Genomic DNA, 22,427 nt, shown 5'->3' with positions numbered 1-22,427 from the left:
TGTCAAAATAATCTGTTATTCTTCATTTCTTTTTTTTATTATTATTTTTAGTGGTTTCAGGAGTAGAATTTAGTTATTCATCACTTACACATTACACCCAGTACTCATCCCCCGTGCCCTCCTTAACACCCATTACCCATTTAGCTGGCTCCTCCAGCAGTCCTCTGTTTGTTCTCTGTATCTAAGAGTCTTTTACGGTTTGCCTCCCTCTCTGTTTTTATCTGATTTTTCCTTCCCTTCCCCATGTTCATCTGTTTGGTTTCTTAAATTCCACATGTGAGCGAAACCACACGTTTGTCTTTCTCTGACTGACTTATTTCCCTTAACATAATACATTCTACTTCCAACCACATTCTTGCAAATGGCAAGATTTCATTCTTTTAAATGGTTATGGCAGCATTTAGCCAAATTATGGAAAGAGTGCAAATGTCCATGACTGATGAATGGATAAAGAAGATGTATATATACACAATGGACTATTACTCGGCGATCAAAAAGAATGCTACTCTTCATTTTTATTTCAACTTTAACTGAATGGCTAGACTTTTAAAAATATTTAAGAAACTATTTCATGATTACAAATATTTCTATCATGTGATTATTTTCAAAGCAAACAAATCCTTCAAATCTATTTTGGGGGACAACTGGATGGCTCCGTTGGTTGAGCATCTGACTCTTGATTTCGGCTCAGGTCACGATCCCAGGGATGCAGGATACAGCCCCACATCGCGCGCGCGCGCTCTCTCTCTCTCTCTCTCCTTCTCCTTCCCCACCCAAATTAAGTAAATAAACACCATAATTTTGTGGAATTTTTCCTGATTAGTAAATTTGTATGCCTCTATAAATCATTATTATGTAACAGTTTAATTGTAGTTACTTAAAAATATGACCACAAACTATTAGGTAATCCTTTCTCCAGAAGATGGAGCCAAATTCCTTTCACTTCAGTGTGGGGTGGGTTTAGTGACTCACTCCTAGAGATCAGAATGTGACAGAAGTGATGAAGTGGGGTTAGGTCATAAAGATAGTGTAGAATCCTCCTAGCTCTCTCTCAAAGCCAACTGTCACATTAGAAGGACACTCCAAGACTTCTATGGAGAGCTCCATGTGGCAAGTAATTTAGACCTCTTGACAGCAAACCAGCAAAAAAAGAAGCATTCTTCCCACAGTTAGCTGAGTGAGATATTTTGGAAGTGAATCCTCTAGTCCCAGTCAAGCCCAGTTAAGTCTAAATAACTGTACCTCAAACTGGAGTTTTGACAGCAATTTCATGAGAGACTCTGAGCTCAATCCACCAGTGGATGCCTGAAACTGCAGACAGTACCAAACCCCATATATGCTATTTTTTACTATACATACATATCTATGATAAAGTTTAATTTATAAATTAGGCACAGTAATGAATAATAACAGAACAATTATAGTGATAAACTATAATAAAATTTTGTGAATATAGTCTCTCTCTTTCTCTCTCTCTCAAAATATCTAACTGTCCAGTACTCATCCTTCTTCTTCTTCTTGTGAGGATGCAAGATAATAAAATGCCTACATGATAGAAAGTGAGATAAATGACACAGGCATTGTGACGTAGCATTAGGCAACTATTGGTCTTCTGACTATCCTTGTGAAGGAGAATCATCTGCTTCCAGCCTGCAGTTTCCTGTTGGCAACTGAAAAGCACAGGAAACTGAAACCTGGGAAAGTGAAACCATAGATTAGAGGGCACTACACTGCTTTCAGTGGTCTGCTAGTAGAGGAGGCTTCCACCTTTGCCCCATCCAGAACTCGGGTTTGTCCTTCTAAAATATCATTAAGGTCGCCTCATTATGCTCTTAAAAGATCTAAGTTCTTGTCCATCTCCAACAAAGTCCTGCCAAATCTGTCCCCTACCCTTTCAGCTCTCAGTGAGCCCTTGCACGTTGACTACCTACCTAGCTCGTCATCAGCACTTTAGACTTCATCCTGCCTTGAAAATCTTTCTTCCAAATATTCACACATGGTTCATTCCTTCACTTCATTTACGTCTGTTTAAAGATCATTTCCTCAAAGAGGATGTCCTTGACCAAACAATCTAAAAATGCTGCCTCTATCACTTGCTCGATTTTATTAAATATATATAATACATGTCATTGACATTGCATTATATGTTTGTTTCATTATTTGACATATTCATTATTTATCACCTAACTAGAATGTGAGTTCTAACAACGCAAGGACTTTGACTTATCATTTTAACTTCATTGCTTAGTACAGTAACTATAACCAGGATGGGTGCTCAGTAAATATATTTTGCTTAAAGGATCATATAGATGAATCATTTTAATTAATAAGTAATGGATAATAATTACTTGATATTTAGTATCCTGTTTTATCCAATTTTTCCTGTTATGAGCAATTATGTCATAAATATGTGCATAAGTAAATGTATACACCTTATATTTGTTTCCTAAGAGTTAGGAAACAAAAGAGATGATTATTTTCATGGCTTTTAAATACATATTGCCAAGCAGCCCTCCAGGAACAAGCTGTTATGTTTCATGCCACTCCAGAAATGAATGACAGCTACTTTCTTTTCACATTGCATGACAATGTACATTTTCCCTTTTAAACACTGTCATTTAAATCGGGGTAAGATAGTTATTAAATTTTCTTTCTTCAATTACTAAAGGGCAGACTTTTTTTTCATATAACTATTATCCATTTGTATTTTTTTTACGACTTGCCTTGTCATGTTTTTCGCTTAAATTTCTATTGAATTACCTTTACTCGTGCTAAGTGCTCTTTTTTACAATAAAGTGACAAATTGTCTTGATAATGTTAAAATGTAATTTTGTCCAGTTTGTGATTTTTCTTTTAATTTTGGTTACTATGTTTCTCCTTTTTTATTTGCATATAGAAAAATTAAATTTTTTGTGGTCATATTGATGCCTTTCCCTACATGGTTTTTGACTTTACTGTCACTTTTAGAAAGTTTACCAATATTATTGGAAAAATAATCACCTATTGTTTTCTCCCAATGTTCAATCTTTTTAAAAATAAAGAAAAAAATATGATACATTGCAGCTGGAATTTACGTGGGGGGTGAGCTGCGAGGTGGGGCTATTATTGTTCCTTCCCCTCAACTGGCTGGCTACCCAGCTATCCTTTTACCAACTCATCTTTTCTTCTGATGTGGATGTGAAATCGTGACATGTTATTGTTTTTTACATTAGAAGTGCACACACACACACACAGACGCCTTTTTGTCTCCTTTTAAGAAACAAGTTTTAGACCTGAACCAATCACATCTTTAATCCAATCATTTCTAAGGAACAGAGAAATCGTTTTTATTGCCATGCTCAGTAATTAATTTGATATTAGTTGCCCGGTAATTTGGTATTAGTACTCGAGTAATACTGGATACACTTATTAAAGGAGAGACTCAAAACACTTGCCTAAGCCACATATCAACCCAATTTAAGAACATCAATCCCCTCAAGATGAAGTTATCACTTTAAGGAAAGGGTCTCGTCTGGAAGATTAAGAATAGCACGTCATGATTCTCTTCTGAAAGCCCTCGGAATCCTGGACGTCCAGTGGGAAGAACAGACACAGGAAGAACCCATGGAAGACTTGCTCAGATCTCTGCAGAGCAACTCTGCCCGAAAAGCCCATGGAACTGATGCAAACAGGTAGTAGAGGACTCTGTTCACAAGTCCTCTTGATTGTTCAACCAGGGTCTCAATTTTGAACAGTATCACTGCGCTTTACATACACGGAGTGATTTGGGTGTACCAGCAAAACAAACAAACAAACAAAACTATTTGTAGCCTTAGAAAAGCAAAATGCTTAATTTCTAAATCCGAGAGCAGTTTACATTCTTGGGAGGAGCGGAGGGTCAGAGGGTTTTCTCCACCGGCCGTCTTTTCTAATGCTTGGTCTGGCGGTCCATACTACCTTTGGGTTCACGGCGCAGAACCAGCTCGCTCAATAGATGTTAGCTAAAACGGCAAGTGCGGGAGGCGAAACTAGAGGGAACGTTACCAACACCCCACAACTCTAACCTCTAATAGCTCTCTCGCAGCGGGTGAGGCACTAGACCAATAAGGAAAAGAAAAGACCTAGATCTGAGGCCTTGGGGTGCAGCAGAACATTTCTGGCTGAGATCTCAGTGAGTCAGCTCCAGGGATGCGTTTGTCCCTCGGTAAAACAAACGTCTTTATTCGACCTCCGCTCATCCAAGCCGTCCCTCCCACTCCAATTCCTTTACGGTATCTCTTTGGTACAATGTTCCATTAACTCCACAGTCCTCTTCCCACCTCCTCCACAGAGACCGTTTCAAGGCTCGGTCCTTGGTTGCCTCCGCGTCTCCCTAGCAACCATCCCTCTATAAATCACCGGAAAAGCCTAAGATCACGTGCTCACCAAACTTCCGGGGTTGCAACGTGACTTCCGGTTGTCAGATTTCCCCAGACGCGGCAACGGCGACGAAGAAGCCGTGTGGCCCGAGGTCGCGGTGGCCCTAGTGGTGGTGGGCTCCGGGGGGCTCGCCTCATCCTGCCCCGTCTCCGATGCATCCGCGGCGCCCGGACGGATTCGATGGCTTGGGCTATCGAGGCGGTGCCCGGGATGAGCAGGGCTTTGGCGGCGCCTTCCCTGCCAGGTCCTTCAGCTCCGGGTCCGACCTGAGCCACTGGGTGACCACTCCCCCAGACATCCCCGGTAGCCGCAACCTGCACTGGGGAGAGAAGAGCCCGCCCTACGGCGCGCCCGCCCCCTCCACCCCGCTCGAGGGCCCCGCGGAGGAACCGTTTCCCGGCGGCAGCAGCGGCGGCGGCGGCGGCGTGCAGGGGCAGAGCAGCGGTGAGGGACGTGGGAGCAAGGCAGGGGTGGGTGGAGTGGCGGAGCCGCGGCTCGAGGCCTGCAAAGCGCGGAAGCCACGCGGAGGGTGCCGCCTTCGGTGCCGCTGGGCCTATCGCGCGCCACACCCTCTGCCCTCCTTTCGTCCTCTGCCCCCTGCAGTGGGCCTGCTCCCTCTCCCTTGCAGAAACCTTTATTCCGGGATCACCTCCAGAAAAGACACCTGCCTTAGCTCTGGTCTGCGCAGTAGGAGTTTCGAAGGGTTTGGGTGTATTCCATCCCATGACCTAAATCAAGAAGGAAGGAAATTATTTACTGTTCACTGGGAATTGTGTGAACAGTAACCTAATTTACCGACAGCTTTATTTCTTTGAATTGTGCTTTGTGTTCAGGAAAGTTTTTCAGCACTGACAGGCTTGGATTCAAACCTGGCTCTATTTAAGTGTTAAATGAGGTGTAAGTAATGCTTAGTACAGTTTGAGCATATAGGAGGCTAAAAAGTATTCATTTCCTTTCCTTTATCTTTTAATCATAGGAATTGTGTCTATTTTCTAGACGCTGAAACTACTATGTTTTCCACCTCCTGCTTTCCTATTTCTCACCTACAAACTTCACTAAATAGTAAAAAACATTGAGACCATTTCAAGACTTTGGAATCAAGACCTAATTAATCTCTGCAGGATGTCAGAAGACCAGTGTTATAATTACAACACTGATCTAAATATTCTCAACTTTTTAATACATAAAATGGAAATAATAACTGCCTCTCCCCATTTTGAAATCATTAGAATAATAGGCTAAATCATTAAATATTAAGTATATTTTAGATATGTTTATTCTCATTTCTTTGGTTTTAATTTGAGAGTGCCACAATTTTTATTTGATTTGTGTTAACTGAGAGGAATAGACTTTAAATATCATCTAGGAGCAAATGAGGATGTGGAAGAAGATCCATGACTTACACAGTGTCATACAATTTGCTTTTTCAACCTGTCTCGTTTTCTTTCTGTAGGTCCCAAAAGGAGTACTGGGAAGTTATAAATTAAATAATTCAGAATGCACATATGATTGCTACACAGTCACCTTCTAAGGCAGCAAAGCTGAGGGTTTTTCATCTTTTCATAATTCATGCTTTGATGGTTACAATGAGGAGGAACTCTTAATGAAACCAGGGGGGTGTTTTGCAGCAGTTAAGAGGCTGGTGATGATAACTCTGCAAGAGTAGAAGACTAAGAGACTTACACAGCTAACGAAAATAAACATTTCTAACACTTCCCAGAAAATATCAGTGGCATTTTCTGCTAATATTGGGGATGATCTGTACACGCAAAAAGGAAAAAGCTGAAAGAAGAAAGTATCTGAGTTGGCAAAAGAAACTTCCATCTGGCTTGTACATTTTTCAAGGCAATAGCTAACCACATAGTTTGCCCAGGGACCTGTTTACATGGCCTTATTCTAACTAACGAAATAGTGAGGGTATTGCTTCATTTCAAAGAGCAAAGAGGAGAGAGAGAAAAGAGGATGAGACAAAAATTATCCCTTGTGAATATTGTATTATAGTAGAAATTGTATATCTAGTCCCTCGAGATTGTGATATTTCACCATCATGTTTTTGAGTTGCTTAGCCAAGGAGAAAGTTTTTTGTTTTGACATATCCATAGGAATGTTTCCAGCTGTAAACTTTTCTAAGATGATAGAAATGCCATCAGCAGTAGCACATATGTATCCAGTAGCCTGTTGCAGAGACCTAATTAAGCAGCTATTCTCAAAATATTTAAAACCTGGGGAGAGAGAAGAAGAGACCCTTATTCACCTCTTTTGATTACCCTAAGTACTGTTAATTTAATACTTTTGAGGTGTTTCACTTGCGACTGTTGGTTCAACATAGATGCTTTCCACCAATAATAGTAAATGACTAGTTTTACAAGACCCGAGGTAAAGTTGTTGGCTGGTATAGTATCAGAACCTTATTTAGAAAAAAAATTAAATTGTTTTTAGTTAGAATTTGAAAACTGGTAGTCCTTAAATTCTATCTGCAGACATGTTTGATTTGGCCTACCCAGTATGTTAGTGCTTTTAAAAATAGCTCCCTCCCATGGGCGCCTGGGTGGCTCAGTCGGTTAAGCATCCGACTTTGGCTCAGGCCATGATCTCATGGTTTGTGAGTTCAAGCCCCATGTTGGGCTCTCTCCTGACAGCTCAGAGCCTGCAGCCTCCTTCAGATTCTGTGTCTCCTTCTCTCTCTGCCCCTCCCCAACCTGTGCTCTGTCTCACTATGGCTCTCAAAAAATAAGTTAAACGTAAAAAAAAAAATAGTTGCGAATATTTTAAATTTGGAAGATACTATGTAAAAACGAGAATACTGTTTTAGGAAAAATGACAGTTTAGAAACCCTGGGCCCACAGTCCCACATCTCAACAATGAAATGGAGCTGAAGAGTGGTTCTGCCTTTTAATTTCCCACAGCTTCCCTGGCCCATATCAGAATTTGACTTTGGGATGTGGAATTTAAATAAATATTGTGTTAATAAAAGAAATTTTTTTTTACAGTTAACCTAAATATTGGTTATGAATAATGTTATTTCTTCTGTTTTAGAGCAGTTGAATAGATTTGCTGGATTTGGTATTGGCCTTGCAAGGTAATGTTTTATCTAAAGATTTTTAATTTAAGTTTTTATTTCAAGTGTTTTCTGTAATATATAATATTAAATGATTAGTATTGCTTCCTTCAGATTCTTTGGAGCAGTTGATTAAATGTTGAATAATATTTTGCAGAAAAATTATTATTTAAAATCTACAGCTTGATTTGTTTTGAGGAAGAATAGAAAATAGTCATTCAATTTTGTAATCAGAAAATAATTTTGTAAGTAATATTGTAACAACTTTCATGTGTCTATCCAAAAAATCTGATCTAATCTCCTCCAAGACAAAGTAATTTTGCATTGAAACTGTCCCTAAACATTCTAAATATAATATGATATTTAGCAACATAGAGTCTAGGTCTTGCTTACAATCAGCTTTTAATAATACCATTATTTTTTTTTAATGATCATTTTGTGAAAGAAAAGCCCCCAATCTTGACTATGTGATCTTTAGTGAATATTATTCCAGATACATCAGAATTGCACAAAGAGTTTATTGCATGCCAGAATAACTCATTGTTTTAAAATTTTAACCAAGAAAAAAATGATTTTATTTGCATAATTAGAGCATTAACGTAAATAGGAACAAAACTGTGTTAAAGTTTTCTTTCTGCTATAGTTAATTTTTCTTTAGACTCAGTATTTATACTTAAAGCTGTTGTTCGTTTGATGTATTATTTATATATGTGTGTGTGTGCATACCTGCTGTGTCTCTGTCATTGTTAGTATGTTAGCCCGCAGTTGTACTTATTTTGTGGTGATTCTTTCAAAGAAATATTTGATACCCAAAATAGTAGTCAATTAACAGTCATTGAAATCCTTATCACTTAAATATAGTGTACCTCAAAACTAAAACTTACAGAATGGGGCTAATGAAGAATAGATGACTCTTCTGATAGGAACTCTGTTCATAGGACATTTTCTGGGGAAAAAAAAGGAAAGCATTTAAGTTGTCTAGGAAAGGAGTTTGCGAAATCAAGCATACGGACATGTAGTTTCATTTTTAGACTATACATATCAATATTCTATGTTATTTCCTTTGCTTACCAGTTTGCAGATCTGTCTTTAATTCTTTTCATATTGAATTTTATTATTGGTAGAATGATTTGCAAGCATGTCTAGCCTTTTTTTTAATTATTATTATTTTTACTTTTAGCATGGGAAACATAATAATGTGTGATTCTTCAAGCAAGAATAATTTCAGATACATGTTATAAATTAAGTTTTGGCCATACACACACACACACACACACACACACACACACACACACATATACATAAATTGTTCTTTCATAGTCTCTTTACAGAAAATGTACTGGCCCATCCTTGCATTGTCCTGCGCCGCCAATGTCAGGTAAATGTACTTTTCTTTGACCTTCTAAACATTAATACCAACTCTGATTTAAAATACAGAGCTCAGATAAATGCCTGAGACTATGTAACAATTATTCCATGTGAAATGTACCAGAATCTACAATATACCAGTCTCAAACATTTTGGTCTTGAAAACCCTTGGGTTGTAAAAATTACTGAGGTCTCCAAAGAACTTTTGTTTATATGAATAATATCTATCAGTCAATATTTACCACTTCAGAAATCAAAACTGGGAAAATTTTAATATATATTCCTTGACTTCATTAAAAACTAATAAACCCATTAGATATTAACATAAATAACAGTTTTATGAAAAAATAACTTGTACTGTTTTGTAAATATCTTTCCTATCTTACATAATAGAAGACAACCAAATTTTCATATCTGCCTCTGTAGTCAAATCTGTTGCGGTACATTGGTTTTGAAAGAAGAAAGTCTAAACTTATACACATTATGTATTTGAAAATGGAGTGTTTTATATCTTTTTTAGATAATTGGCAGATTTTGTTGTTTGTTAGTACACCAAAACTTAATAAGTAGTAATATATTAAGGGTTATTTACAATCAGAAATCTGAGGTATAAGTTAACTTTTTGTACTCTAACATTAAAATCTGTTGATTATACTGCATGTTGAATGGATTTTTTTTATCCATTTATGATTCTATAACATCATGTGTTGGTTATTTGAAAAATACTAATTTACTGAGTTCTTTAGATCTTTTAAATGTTAAGATATCTGGATTATACTGTGTGTGTGTGTATATATATATATATATATATATAAATCGTCATTAAATCACTACCAATCCCACCAGAAATGAGTTCCAGTATTGGTAAGTTCTTCATGGTAGATGCAGGTTTTACACAATTCTAATTTTTGCTTGTGAAGTCAAATTTATCATTGGCAAAACAGTGTCAGTTTTTTTTTAAATCAACAGGCCCACTGTGTGCATTTTATTTTATTTAAAATTTTTTTTTCCAACGTTTTTTATTTATTTTTGGGACAGAGAGAGACAGAGCATGAATGGGGGAGGGGCAGAGAGAGAGGGAGACACAGAATCGGAAACAGGCTCCAGGCTCCGAGTCATCAGCCCAGAGCCTGACGCGGGGCTCAAACTCAAGGACCGCGAGATCGTGACCTGGCTGAAGTCGGATGCTTAACCGGCTGCGCCACCCAGGCGCCCCCACTGTGTGCATTTTAAAAAATATATGTCTGTCTCGGGGCACCTGGGTGGCTCAGTCATTTAAACATCTGACTCTAGGTTTCAGCTCAGGTCATGATCTCCTGGTTTTGTGAGTTTGAGCCCTGCATCAGGCTGTTCACTGACAGTGCAGAGCCTGCTTGGGATTCTTTCTCTCCCTCTGTCTCTGCCCCTCCCCTGCTCACACTGTCTCTCTCTCTCTCTCAAAATAAATAGATAAGCTTAAAAAAAATAATAGAATAAAAACATGCCTGTCTCAAGTGTTAGTAACTATCGTCTGTCAGTTTTTCCAGAAGAAATGCTGCTGCATGAAAAAAGTGGCTAGTTCAGCTTGCAACTCCATCAGACAAGTGCTTTTCCTCACAACAGCCATAAGCCATCTTACTTTATGATCAACACACAGAATATTAATTTAGAAAGATGTAATTCAAGAATCAAGATTTTATGAAATTAATATATTTTACTGTTTCGCCACAGACATTCTTTAGTGAAAGTGGCTTTTTTCTCCTTCCAAGTGAGTGGGATGAAGAATACAAAACATACAAAAATATAGTTTGCTGCCAGCTGCCTTGATGCACGCTAAGGAATTAGCAATTTTACCCACCATTGTTTTGCACTATTATTGAAAATATCAACACCCACCATTGTTTTGCACTATTATTGAAAATATCAACACAATAAAAATAATGATGCCTTAGTGTCATTAAGAAAATAATTTTGAACTTGTAAATCCCCTGCAAGGCCCCAGGGGGTGAGTGGACAACACTGTGGTAAAAAGCTTCTATGACCTAATTTAATCTTCTGTGAAAATTGAGTTAGAAAGATATAAATAATTACAGATTAAACTGTTCATGCTTAGAACCCCCCCCCCCCTCAAAAATAGTCATTAACAGCATGGACAGTGTGTATCCCCTAAAACTGGATTTCAGACATGTTTTACAAAGCAGCAGTGTCACATTGTGATCCACTGTATACATCTATATGAGTAACTTAAAAAAATGTTTTATGGAATACCATTAGAATGTGTGATGCATTCTAATACTTTCTTTTTTGTTATTTCACTTAGTAAGTATTGGTTCTGACCCCCTTTACTGATTTCCTAATTTATCAATTATTTATAGCTTATAGTATGAAAAATCCTTGCTATTAGGAGACATGAGTCTCCTGTTTCCTGAATTCTTCATGGTTCATGTGTGTTAAAAGGCATGAATGTTTTGCTACATGGAATGTAATTCTAGTGTTTATGGAAACATAAATATCAAACAGCATGGGCTTCTTTATCATATATTCTACGTTACTGTGTATACTGTGTGTTGGTTTTCTGGGTTGTGTGTGTGTGTATATATATATAATATATAACCATATGTACTGTAGTTGTAATAAGTTATTCCATGTACTTTTAAGAGTAGTAATTTTGTTTATGTGTAATTACTGATGACTTTAGAATTGAACTTTTGTTTATACTGTGACTCCATCGTATATCTTTTATGGCTTGGTTATTTCTTAAAACTAACAAAAAATAATTACTAAATATCTTTTTTATAGGTTAATTATCATGCTCGGCATTACCATCTCACTCCATTTACAGTCATCAATATTATGTACAGCTTCAACAAAACTCAGGTAAGAATTAGTCTGTAGGTTCTATTAAAGTTATTTATAATGTAAGTACCATTTGGCCTTTGTAATACAGCAAGAATAATTTCTTTTAATTTAGTTAATAAAAATATTTTAACTCTTGTACTAAAATTTAATGTAACGTAGTAATTATATCTTTTAATGTCACTGAACAATCAATAAATTCACGTCTTTGCCAAAATTAATTAAAAATTAGGGATATTTAATCAATATTAGGGATTTAGTTAATTGGAGTGTTCAGATTTGCCTAAATGTAGGCCACTGGACAAATGTTAAAATGATAGGAGTTAATGTAGTTGTAGTTCTTTACTAAAATGTCTTAGAATAATGCTTTATTGGCATATATTAGTAAACATTCAATGACAAATTTTATTAAGACCTCTCTGTCTCTTATTCAGGCACTAACGAAATAACAATAAATTTTGTTCATTTTAGGGACCAAGGGCCCTTTGGAAAGGAATGGGCAGCACGTTTATCGTCCAGGGAGTCACGCTTGGAGCAGAGGGAATAATCAGTGAATTCACACCTTTACCAAGGTACCTTTTTGGCATCTTTTCAATATTAGTTTCATATTAAATTTTGACAAAATATGATAGTTTGTAAAAATACCTTGACTTTGAAAAGTTGTCTAAAGTAGCTAAGAAAAGAAACAGACTAAAATTAGTTCTATCTTATTGAATGAGTATATGATAAAGAAAATGCTTCCTGGTCTAGTATCTATTGAGATTGGTCATTCAGCTCCTACTGCTGTTTCAGCAACTCTCTACTGAGGAACAAATATGAGTATATGAGCAGTTCTTACTGTTGAAGTAGCCACTTGGATAAAGGAGACACATGTAAGCAAATTATAGTACATCATGATTAGTACTATGATTAAACAAACTCCTTCTAGTGCCCAAGGGACACTTTGCATTAAGTTATTGGCAAGGATTTCAAAAAAAAAGAACTGAAATCTGAGCTGTATGTTGAATTATGAGTAGGAATTGATTTGTCAGAGAGGGAGAACATTCCAAGTAGAGGTGACAGCAAACCCAATTTAATGGATGTCGGAAGGTCTGGGTAATAAGTGTCTTGTGCTTAAAATATTAGACATTTATGGGGTGGAATAACAGGAAGAGAGGCTGAGATGCTCGATTGAAGTGTGGTTGTGCCTTTGTAAGGGACTGTGGCTTTATTCTGTATGGAGTTGGGAATCTCAGGTGTTTGTTTCAGTTTATGTGTTCTTTGGTCAAGGATTTACTCAAGTGACGGTGTTAAAAAAAAAAAAAGGCGGGGGGGTGACTGGTGTATCCAGAGACTTGTAAAGAACTGTTACAGTAATCTAGGCCAGACTGAGAAGTCTTAAGTGTGGAAAAGAACAGAAAGGGATGAGCTGGATATACAGGTTTTTTGTTTTGTTTTGTTTTGTTTTAATTTGTTTATTTTGAGAGAGAGACAGCACGAGTGGGAGAGGAGTAGAGAGAGGGGGAGAGAGAGAGAATTCCAAGCAGCCTCTCACTGTCAGCGCAGAATCTGATGTGGGGCTCGAACTCATGGAACCGTAAGATCATAACCAGAGCCAAAACCAAGAGTCATATGCTTAACTGACTAAGCTACCCAGGCGCCCCTGGATAATGTTTCTGATAAATGCCAATTGTTAATTTATTTATGTAGCTAATATTTCCTGACTACTTACTATGTGCTAGGTCCTGTGCTGGAAATCTGGTATACAGTGAGGAGAAAAAACAAAAGGTACCTGAGACCGTGAAGCTTAGAATCTAGTAATATAAGGGACATTAAGTAAAATTAAGTAAAATAATTTTACTTAATTTACATTAAGTAAAATAATCTTAATTTACATTAAGTAAAATAATCCCATTAATGAATAAATAACTACAAATTGAGATTTGTTCCCTGAAGGAAAAGAAAAGGATCTGTGAAAATGTTAAAGGTTTAGGAACAGTGTGCCTAATAAAATAACACATAAACTGACATCTGAATGGTGATTAGGAGGCTGAGGCCCATTTGTGTGAAGACACTGTCACAAGGAGAACATGGAGAATTCGGGTAATTAAGAGAAAGCTCAAATGGCTGAAGCTCAGAGAGCAAAAGAGAGAGCAGTGTGACAGAATGCTGAAGAGGGAGGTGAGACCCAAGTGTATGACGTTTAGGCCACTTTAAGAATATTGAAGCGTTTTAGGTCAATGACATGACCTAAAGACATGAAGAGAGGTCAGTGACATTATCGGATTTATGTTTTTAAAGGATCATTGCAAATGGAGATGAAAATATTATAGGAGGACCAAACTAGGTAAAAGGATACATATTCACATGCTATAACATTAATCTAGGTGACAAATAATGGTAGCTCAGACCATTGGGTGGCATCTTCTGAGATAGATCTAAGTGGATACTTTTGCAATACATTTAGGTAAAACTGATGGAACTTGGTGATAGACTAGGGATGGTAGGTGATAGAGGAGGAGCTATCCTCAATGACTCCTAGGATTTTGGCTTATGTAACTAGATGTCAAATAAAGCCATTCTCGGAAGTACAGCATATTTTTTTATTTAATTCTAACTTTTTTGGAGCAGGGTTGACCTTTCTTAGGGGAAAGCTTAGTCATAGCAGACAAGGAAGCAAAGCAGTAACCCAAAGTGATTCACAGATTTGATTCACACGAGAGGAATGAGCTTTGGGGCTCTCCTAGACTGAAGTGCCTTAACTGTACAGTGATCAGTAGATAGAACAAGTGAGACAGTATGGATTCACCAATATTTATATTTTTATACTCATTTTGATCCATCTGAGAGAAAAAGAACAAATCTGTAGTGTCCATTAAGTCATCAAGCTTAGAGTTTTGCAGTATTACTTCTTAAAAAAAAAGTATATATAACTCAGGATCATCATCTGTGATCTCTTTCTTTATCTAGTGCCCAGATCCCTCCCTTGTCCTCCCATAGATCTTCTCCAAGGTGGAGTGAGTGAGACTATGTGTTACTCTACCCTGAAGTACCCTTTACTTTCCTGTAGGATTTCTCATATTCATGTAAGGACCACCTGTAACCAAGATTACCTGTGTAGTTCAGTCTTTCACAAAACCCATTTGGTTGATCTCCAACTTCATTTGACTCATTATTTGTAGTTTTACCAATATAAATACCTAACAGTTTCTGCTTATGTTATCTGTTTCTTTTAACCATTCCTCTGAATTCACTAACTTTGAACATATTCTGTTTTAAACACAATGAAATCTTTCACCAATTAGGAGATTTCCCTTTGATTAACAGTTTCTAGTTGGGGAACACAGTAGAGTCTAAGAGTAGGAAAGAAAGATCATAAGCTTGTTACTGGACAAGTTCATTTTTAGATGCTTTGCCATATCCAGGGAGAGTTATCAGGAGACAGATGATACACATGGTTGATGTAGAGAAATTTAAACTGAAGGTAATCGATTTGGGAGGTTTTTGAAGCCATCATCTTGGATGACATTGCCTTAGGAAGGAGCATAATATATAAAATAAGAAGAGGGCCTGATCATTTAGGAACTCTAGAATAGGTGGCTGGACTAAGAAAATACTTCAGCAAAGGAGTCAAAAGTAGAGATTAGAAGGGAGGAGAAAAATCCAGAAGATTGTGGTGGGATAGTGGAATACAGGGACAGTGGGCTTCAAGAAGAAGGGAAGAACCTCGGGGCTGATGGCCATTGAAAGGGCAAATTAGGTATATACAACATCCAGTGTTCATCACAATCCTTAATACCTATCCTCCTGCCCACTTCCCCTCCAGCAACCCTCAGACTTAAAAATGTCCATTGGGTTTAGTGGCATGGAGGTAAGGAGGACCTCGACAAGAGCTGTTTTTGTAAAATAATGGAGTAGAAGCCAATTTGGAGTGGGTTCAGGGGTGAGTGGGGAGCTTAGGATGTGGAAATAGCAAGTTTAGAAAGTTGGCTGTGCAGAGGAAAGGTGAAGAGAAGTAGCTGAAAGATGGGTTTGGTTGAGGGAAGATTTTTTTTTTTTAGGAGGTCAGCTATCTGAACATATGAAAATAAGAGATAATGGTAAGTAAAGGCTATTTAAAAATAGTTATTTAAAATTCTGTTGCTTTTGTGTATTGATTATGCATGGGAACATGTATATCAATCTGTCAGATGGAGAACTATTTTAAGAAAAAGCAAGTCATTTCTCTTAATTTTGTTGCTCTTTTTCAAGGGGAGGTTTTGCTTGTGAAAATAGTGAGTTAAATATATTTACTCATCTTCTGGTATTTCTGGTAATGAAATAGAAAGAAGTGTAATCACAAGTAGATTTTTATACTACTGTCTTTCCTGAAGCATTTAAATGTACTAATTTAGATTTCTAGAGCTGTGGCAATAAGTTTTACCCACAGATACATACTTGATTCTAAATTTCATTTTCCCCATTTTTACTAGTCTTATTGATGTTAAGAATTGGCAATAGTGATTAGTATTGTATTCAAAGGTGAGAAGTAGCCCAGTCCTTACAGAAATACAGATCACAGACCCATCTGTCTATAATGTTAATGATGATTTCATCCTTAAAATCAGTGTTATAATCCCCTTTGATACTTTCTGAGGCCATGATAAGAGTAATAGCAGTGCCCTGATGATTTACAAACCACGTAGCATATATTGTTTTACAATCATAAAGTCTCTGTCAAAAATTGGGAAGCTTCATCTTTTTTATATTTTTCATCTAAATCACTGGTGGTCATCTCAGCTATATTTTTCTGCGGCTGTTCAGGCCTAATATAATAGTCTTAGTATTAATTTAATCAGAATGTGACCCAGAAACCTCTCTAAGGTCTTCTTAATCAGAGGTGGTTGGGCTGTTTTCTAAAAGTTTTTCTGCGAATCTTTCATTTTCTTAAAAAGTCCACATACCACCTATGTTATAATTGTATGGACTTTGTTTTTAGAAGACTTATTAGTGATTATTTTCTACACCTTTAAATATAAAATATATTTATTTCCTACCTCCTTATATTCACTCCTTTCAAATAGAAAATGTTTTCTCGGCTTCCTGCCATGGCCGTGGTACAGTGGGTGCCCATTCCCTCAGGGGAATGGGTCACATTGTGATTAAATTAATACTAAGACTATTATATTAGGCCTGAACAACCACAGAAAAATATAGCTGAAATGACCACCAATGATTTAGATGAAAAATATAAAAAAGATGAACTGCAGACAGCAGTTCTCCTTGTTTCATGCTTTATTTTGACATGGCAAACCCCTTCTTGTTCTCCTGCCTCGCCCCCTTCTCCCCGTCTCCTGTCCCTCTCTCTGCCTTCTCATTTTATTCTGCCTCCTCACTGATTTTCCCTTTTGCTCTCATTCCATATTCTTTTCTCCTTTTTGACTTTTCTCTTGAAACAGCTTTCTCCTTTTTTGTTTTTGTAGCTCACCTCTCGTATTTTTCTTTTTCCTTTTCTGGTTTCCACGGGTAACCTAAATAGCAGGAAGCACACAGTCCTCAACCTTACTTCCAGACCTGGTGTTTTGCCTGGCTCCTGATCATGTCCCCGTGGGTCCTCTTACCTTCATTTGTCTCATAAGTAAAACAAATCGGACCACCACTGTTCTGCCTACGTCACAGGATGCCTTCTTGTATCAAATGAGATGACAGGCAGTGCTGGCAGAGTGTGCAGACTTCAAGTCCCAGAGACCTGGGTTTAGAACCCAGTTCCATCACTAAGTAGTTGTATGGCTTTGGGTGAGTTATGAATCCTCTCCGAGCCTATTTCCTCATCGATGAAGTGGGGATAACAGGGTCATTGTGAGAGTCAGAAATAATTCACACAAAGCACTTTGCACAGTGCCTGGCATACAGTAGGTCACACAATTAATGTCATCAGAGTAAGGCAAGACACTTTGGAAATTCAGTGCTACGCAAAGGTTGTGTCATTCATTCTGCATTACAGTTACTTGATTTTATTTTGTTTTTAAATTCTCATTCTTAGTTATTTTTTAAAGCTTTTTCTTCCTTTAGCCTATTCATTGTCTCCTCCTCTCCCCAACAATTCTTTCTTCCTCAGCCTGTCATTTTTATATCTCCTTCTTTAAGTTTTCATATTATTTTTTATAATCAGTTATAGCTCTTCCTCCTCTGTCAGCCCCTTCCTGCAGCACATAGAAAAACAGCTGGGATTTTTTTTTTTTTCTTTTTAAACCAACATAATTGTTTAAGTGTGTGCCAGAAAGGAAAATGTTTACATTAGAATATATTTCTCCTACAGATTTTTTTTAATTAAAATGGATTTCCTTTTTGAAAATCAGGCCGATTCAAGGTGTTTCAAATAACATGGCTTTTGTTTTATTCAAATTTATTTTTTAGAGAGATTTCACATAAATGGAATCCTAAACAAATAGGAGAACACCTTCTACTGAAATCGTAAGTATCAAAAGTGGCACTAATATTGAAAATTTCCATTAATTTTTATAGTGTTTAGGACTGAAAAAAAATCTTAGTATGGTGAAGAAAGAGCAATAAGATATTTGTGGGACTAGAACTTAAAAAGGCAAATAACAGGAATGAATGAAGAATAAAATCCTGAAATACATACATTATCTTTAAAATAATCTTTCTAATTTGAAAGGCTGAAATCACAACCTAATTTTTATCTGTGTTCTTAGGAAGTTAGCAAAGGTCTTCAGTTTGTTTAACCCAAATTGCCGGAAAAATTATCATTTAATTATTAAGCAGAGACAAAAATTTATCTGTAAAGTGATGAGCAAATTCAAACCTTAGCGTTATTAAAATGTAGTCCTAAAGTCACTTAGTGATTTTACAACACTGACCATTTTTGTAGATTAGAATTTTACTCTTCACTTTTTAATTTTTTTTGAAGATTGTGAATTGGAAATCCCCCAGCTTGCTGGCTCCCTCTGTGGGACATTCCAGCACATTATTACTTAGGATGTTCCATTCACCTTGAAAACTACTACTTGCCAGGACCTGGCCCCATAGGGTTAGGTAAGTCCCACCTTGATATTATTTTAAATAACTATATTTTGCAGGCTTGCAAAGTTGTAATATTACTATGTCTAAATAGTGGTGATAAGAAACAACTTTGCAAAGCTGTACAATATTGTTTTTTAATAATAAAAGGGGACTTGACTCACCATTGAAGACTGGCTTAGCTCTGCTGGGTGGGAAATCTGGGAATGGATAATGAGAATATATAGGATAATAGCAGAACAGTTTACTTGTTCAAATGTCACTAAAAAAGCAGACAATGGAATGGATCCCTCATCCTAACTTCTAAGTATCAGATTTGTAGGCTACATTGGCTATGTGCAGGTAGACAACAAGGCTACATTAGCTATGTGCAGGTTGGACAGTGAATCATAACTAAGCATACGTTTTACTGGTTTAAAATAAAATCTGTTTTCCTTGCAGCCTTTCCCTGTGTAAAATTTAATACTTAAATCTTCATTGCCAGCTGTTGAATAAGGCATCTTATAGATATTAATAGTTGAAGTAGATACTAACAGGCTATAGATATTAATTGTTGAAACCCTTAAATATATTCAGGCTTGAATATAAATTATGTTGGTATATTACAGTCGATACTAAACATGTAGTGGAAGCATGTGGTTTCCGTGTACTGATAAATTTGTTTTAATTTCTACAGCCTCACTTACATGGTGGCAATGCCTTTTTACTCAGCAAGTCTGATTGAAACAGTACAGGTGAGCTACTCTTCGTTGTCATTTTTTAGTTAAAAACATTTTTTGGAATACTCAATATATTATTTATATCAGATTCTGATTGTATACCAGACAAACTTATGACAGTATCCTTTTAAAATTTGTATCTCACAGATAGCACACATATCTCAGAGATTATATTCTAGGCACACTGTTGGTGTGGATCTTTCCTTTGCACACTTACTTCACACTTGTAGTTTTAATTTTTTATCCTTTCAATAGGCAGCTGTACTCTTCATTCAACTGTCTCAGACCCCAGCCTATGACTTACTCTGAATACAAAGAACTTATAGGGATTGTTCTGTTTTGTTTTTTCAACCTTTTAAGACACTTAATGTACAACTCAAATGCTTATGGCTTGTCACTGGACAGTAAATTGCTAATTACCTGAACATAAAACATGCTGGAGAATCATACTAACAGTGATCAGGTAGTCCCATTTGTAGTCTACTAACAGTATTCTTTTTAAATATGCCTTTTAAGGAACATTTGATGCCATGGCATGTTAAGTACTACAGAGCTAAAGCAGTCTCCTGTCAGCATTTTACAGCATTTTACCATTTCTAACCACATGGTGGTGCTTCAAACACATTGTATTAATGTACTTCTTTTATTTATTTATTTATTTATTTACTTATTTATTTAATTAATTTAAATTCAACTTAGTTAACATACAGTGTAGTCTTGGCTTCAGGAGTAGAACCAGTGATTCATCTCTTACATATGACACCCAGTGCTCGTCCCAACAGATGCCCTTCTCAATGCCCATCACCCATCTAACCCATCCCCCAACCCACCTCTCATCTAACAACCCCCAGTTTGTTCTCTGTATTTAAGAGTCTCTTATGGTTTGCCTCCCTCTGTATGTTAATCTTATTTTCCTTCCCTTCCTCATGTTCATCTGTTTGGTTTCTTAAATTCCACATTTGAGTGAACTCATACATTTATCTTTCTCTGACTGACTTATTTCCTTCAGCATAATATAGTGTAGTTCCATCCACATTGTTGCAAATGGCAAGATATCATTCTTTTTGATCGCCAAGTAATATGCCAATGCATATATACACCATATCTTCTTTATCCATTCATCAGTTGATGGACATTTGGGCTCTTTCCATAATTTGGCTCCGGATAGTGCTGCTATAAACATTGTGATGCATGTGCCCCTTTGAATCAGCATTTTTGTATCATTTGGATAAATTCCTATTAGTGCAATTGCTGGGTCATAGGGTTGTTCTATTTTTAATTCTTTGAGGAACCTCCGTACTGTTTTCCAGTGTGGCTGCACCAGTTTGTATTCCCACCAGCAGTACAAAAGGGTTCCCTTTTCTCTGAATCCTTGTCAACATATTTTGTTTCCTGAAGTTGTTCATTTTAGCCATTCTGACAAGTGTGAAGTGTTATCTCATTGTGGTTTTGATTTGTATTTCCCTGATGATGAGTGATGTTGAGCATCTTTTCATGTGTCTGTTAGCCATCTGAATATCTTCTTGAAGAGTCTGTTCATGTCCTCTGCCCATTTCTTCAATGGATTATTTGTATTTTGGGTGTTAAGCTTGGTAAGTTCTTTATAGATTTTGGATACTAACCCTTTATCTGATACGTCATTTGCAAATATCTTCTCCCATTCTGTCAGTTGCCTTTTAGTTTTGTTGATTGTCCTTTGCTGTGCAGAAGCTTTTTATCTTGATGAGGTCCTAGTAGTTCATTTTTGCTTTCATTTCCCTTGCCTCCAGAGACATGGCAAATAAGAAGTTACTGTGGCCGAGGTCAAAGAGGTTGCTGCCTCTTTTCTCCTCTATGATTTTGATGGTTTCCTGTCTTGCATTTAGGTCTTTCATCCATTTTGAATTTATTTTTGTGTACTGTGTACGAAAGTAGTCCCATTTCATTCTTCATGTCGCTGTCCAGTTCTCCCAGCACCATTTGCTAAAGAGACTGTCTTTTTTTCCATTGGATATTCTTTCCTGCTTTGTTGAAGATTAGTTGGCCATATGTTTGTGGGTCCATTTCTGGGTTCTCTGTTCTATTCCTTTGGTCTATATGTCTGTTTTTATGCCAATACTTGTCTTGATGATTACAGCTTTGTAATACAGCTTGAGGTCTGGAATTGTGATACCTCCAGCTTTGGTTTTCTTTTTCAGGATTGCTTTGGCTATTCGGGGTCTTTTCTGGTTCCATACAAATTTTAGGATCATTTGTTCAAGCTCTGTGAAGAATGCTGGTGTTATTTTGATAGAGGTTGCATTGAATGTGTATATTGCTTTGGGTAGTGTTGACAATTTAACAATATTTGTCCTTCCATGAGCATGGATTATTTTTCCATTTCTTTGTGTCTTTTTCAATTTCTTTTATAAGCTTTCTGTAGTTTTTAGCATCTAGAACTTTTACCTCTTTAGTTAGGCTTATTCGTAGGTATCTTATGGTTTTTGGTGCAATTGTAAATGGGACTGATTCCTTGATATCTCTTTCTGCTGCTTCATTTTTGGTGTATAGAAATGCAACCGATTTTTGTACATTGATTTTATATCCTGTGACTTTACTGCTCTAGTAGTTTTTTGTTGGAATCTTTGGGTTTTCCCAGTCAAGCGAGCATCCTGCCATCTGCGAAGAGTGGAAGTTTGATTTCCTCCTGGCCAATTTGGATGCTTTTTATTTCTTTTTGTTGTCTGATTGCTGAGGCTAGGACTTACAGTTCTATGTTGAACAACAGTGATGACAGTGGACATCCTTGTCGTGTTCCTGACCTTAGGGGGAAAGCTCTCAGATTTTCCCCATTAAGGATGATGTTAGCTGTGGGTCTTTCATATATGGCTTTTATGATTTTAAGGTGTGTTCCTTCTATCTCTACTTACTTGTATACTTGCTCTTTATCAAGAAATGATACTGTATTTTGTCAAATGCTTTTTCTGCATCTATTGAAAGGATTGTGTGGTTCTTATTCTTTCTTTTATTAATGTGATGTATCACATTGATTGATTTGCAAATATTGAACCAGCCCTAGAAGCCCAAGAATA

General features: G+C 36.8%; 1 protein-coding gene across 2 annotated transcripts in view; it reads left to right on the top strand.

Annotated features, from left to right (window-relative positions):
- The first annotated feature begins 3,572 nt into the window (after nucleotides 1-3,572).
- SLC25A46 (solute carrier family 25 member 46) overlaps nucleotides 3,573-22,427 on the top strand; it is a 33,702-nt gene continuing 14,847 nt past the window's right edge. Inside the window, exons 1-7 of one of the 2 annotated variants that reach the window (XM_086685296.1) lie at nucleotides 3,573-3,671; nucleotides 7,435-7,477; nucleotides 8,777-8,834; nucleotides 11,603-11,680; nucleotides 12,131-12,231; nucleotides 18,035-18,091; nucleotides 19,335-19,392. In XM_086685296.1, coding sequence (XP_086541422.1) covers nucleotides 3,653-3,671; nucleotides 7,435-7,477; nucleotides 8,777-8,834; nucleotides 11,603-11,680; nucleotides 12,131-12,231; nucleotides 18,035-18,091; nucleotides 19,335-19,392 — 414 coding nt within the window. In that variant the 5' untranslated portion in view covers nucleotides 3,573-3,652. Of the gene's footprint in view, nucleotides 3,672-4,419; nucleotides 4,843-7,434; nucleotides 7,478-8,776; nucleotides 8,835-11,602; nucleotides 11,681-12,130; nucleotides 12,232-18,034; nucleotides 18,092-19,334; nucleotides 19,393-22,427 lie in introns of those variants that run through there. The other variant, XM_025924390.2, reaches the window with a different exon arrangement.

This window comes from Puma concolor, chromosome A1 (genome assembly GCF_028749965.1).
Source record: "Puma concolor isolate L17-30 chromosome A1, mPumCon1.1.hap2, whole genome shotgun sequence".
NCBI classification, from domain to species: domain Eukaryota; kingdom Metazoa; phylum Chordata; class Mammalia; order Carnivora; family Felidae; genus Puma; species Puma concolor.
The sequence above is the reverse complement of the archived record's forward strand: the minus strand, read 5'-3'. Positions and strand labels throughout refer to the sequence as shown.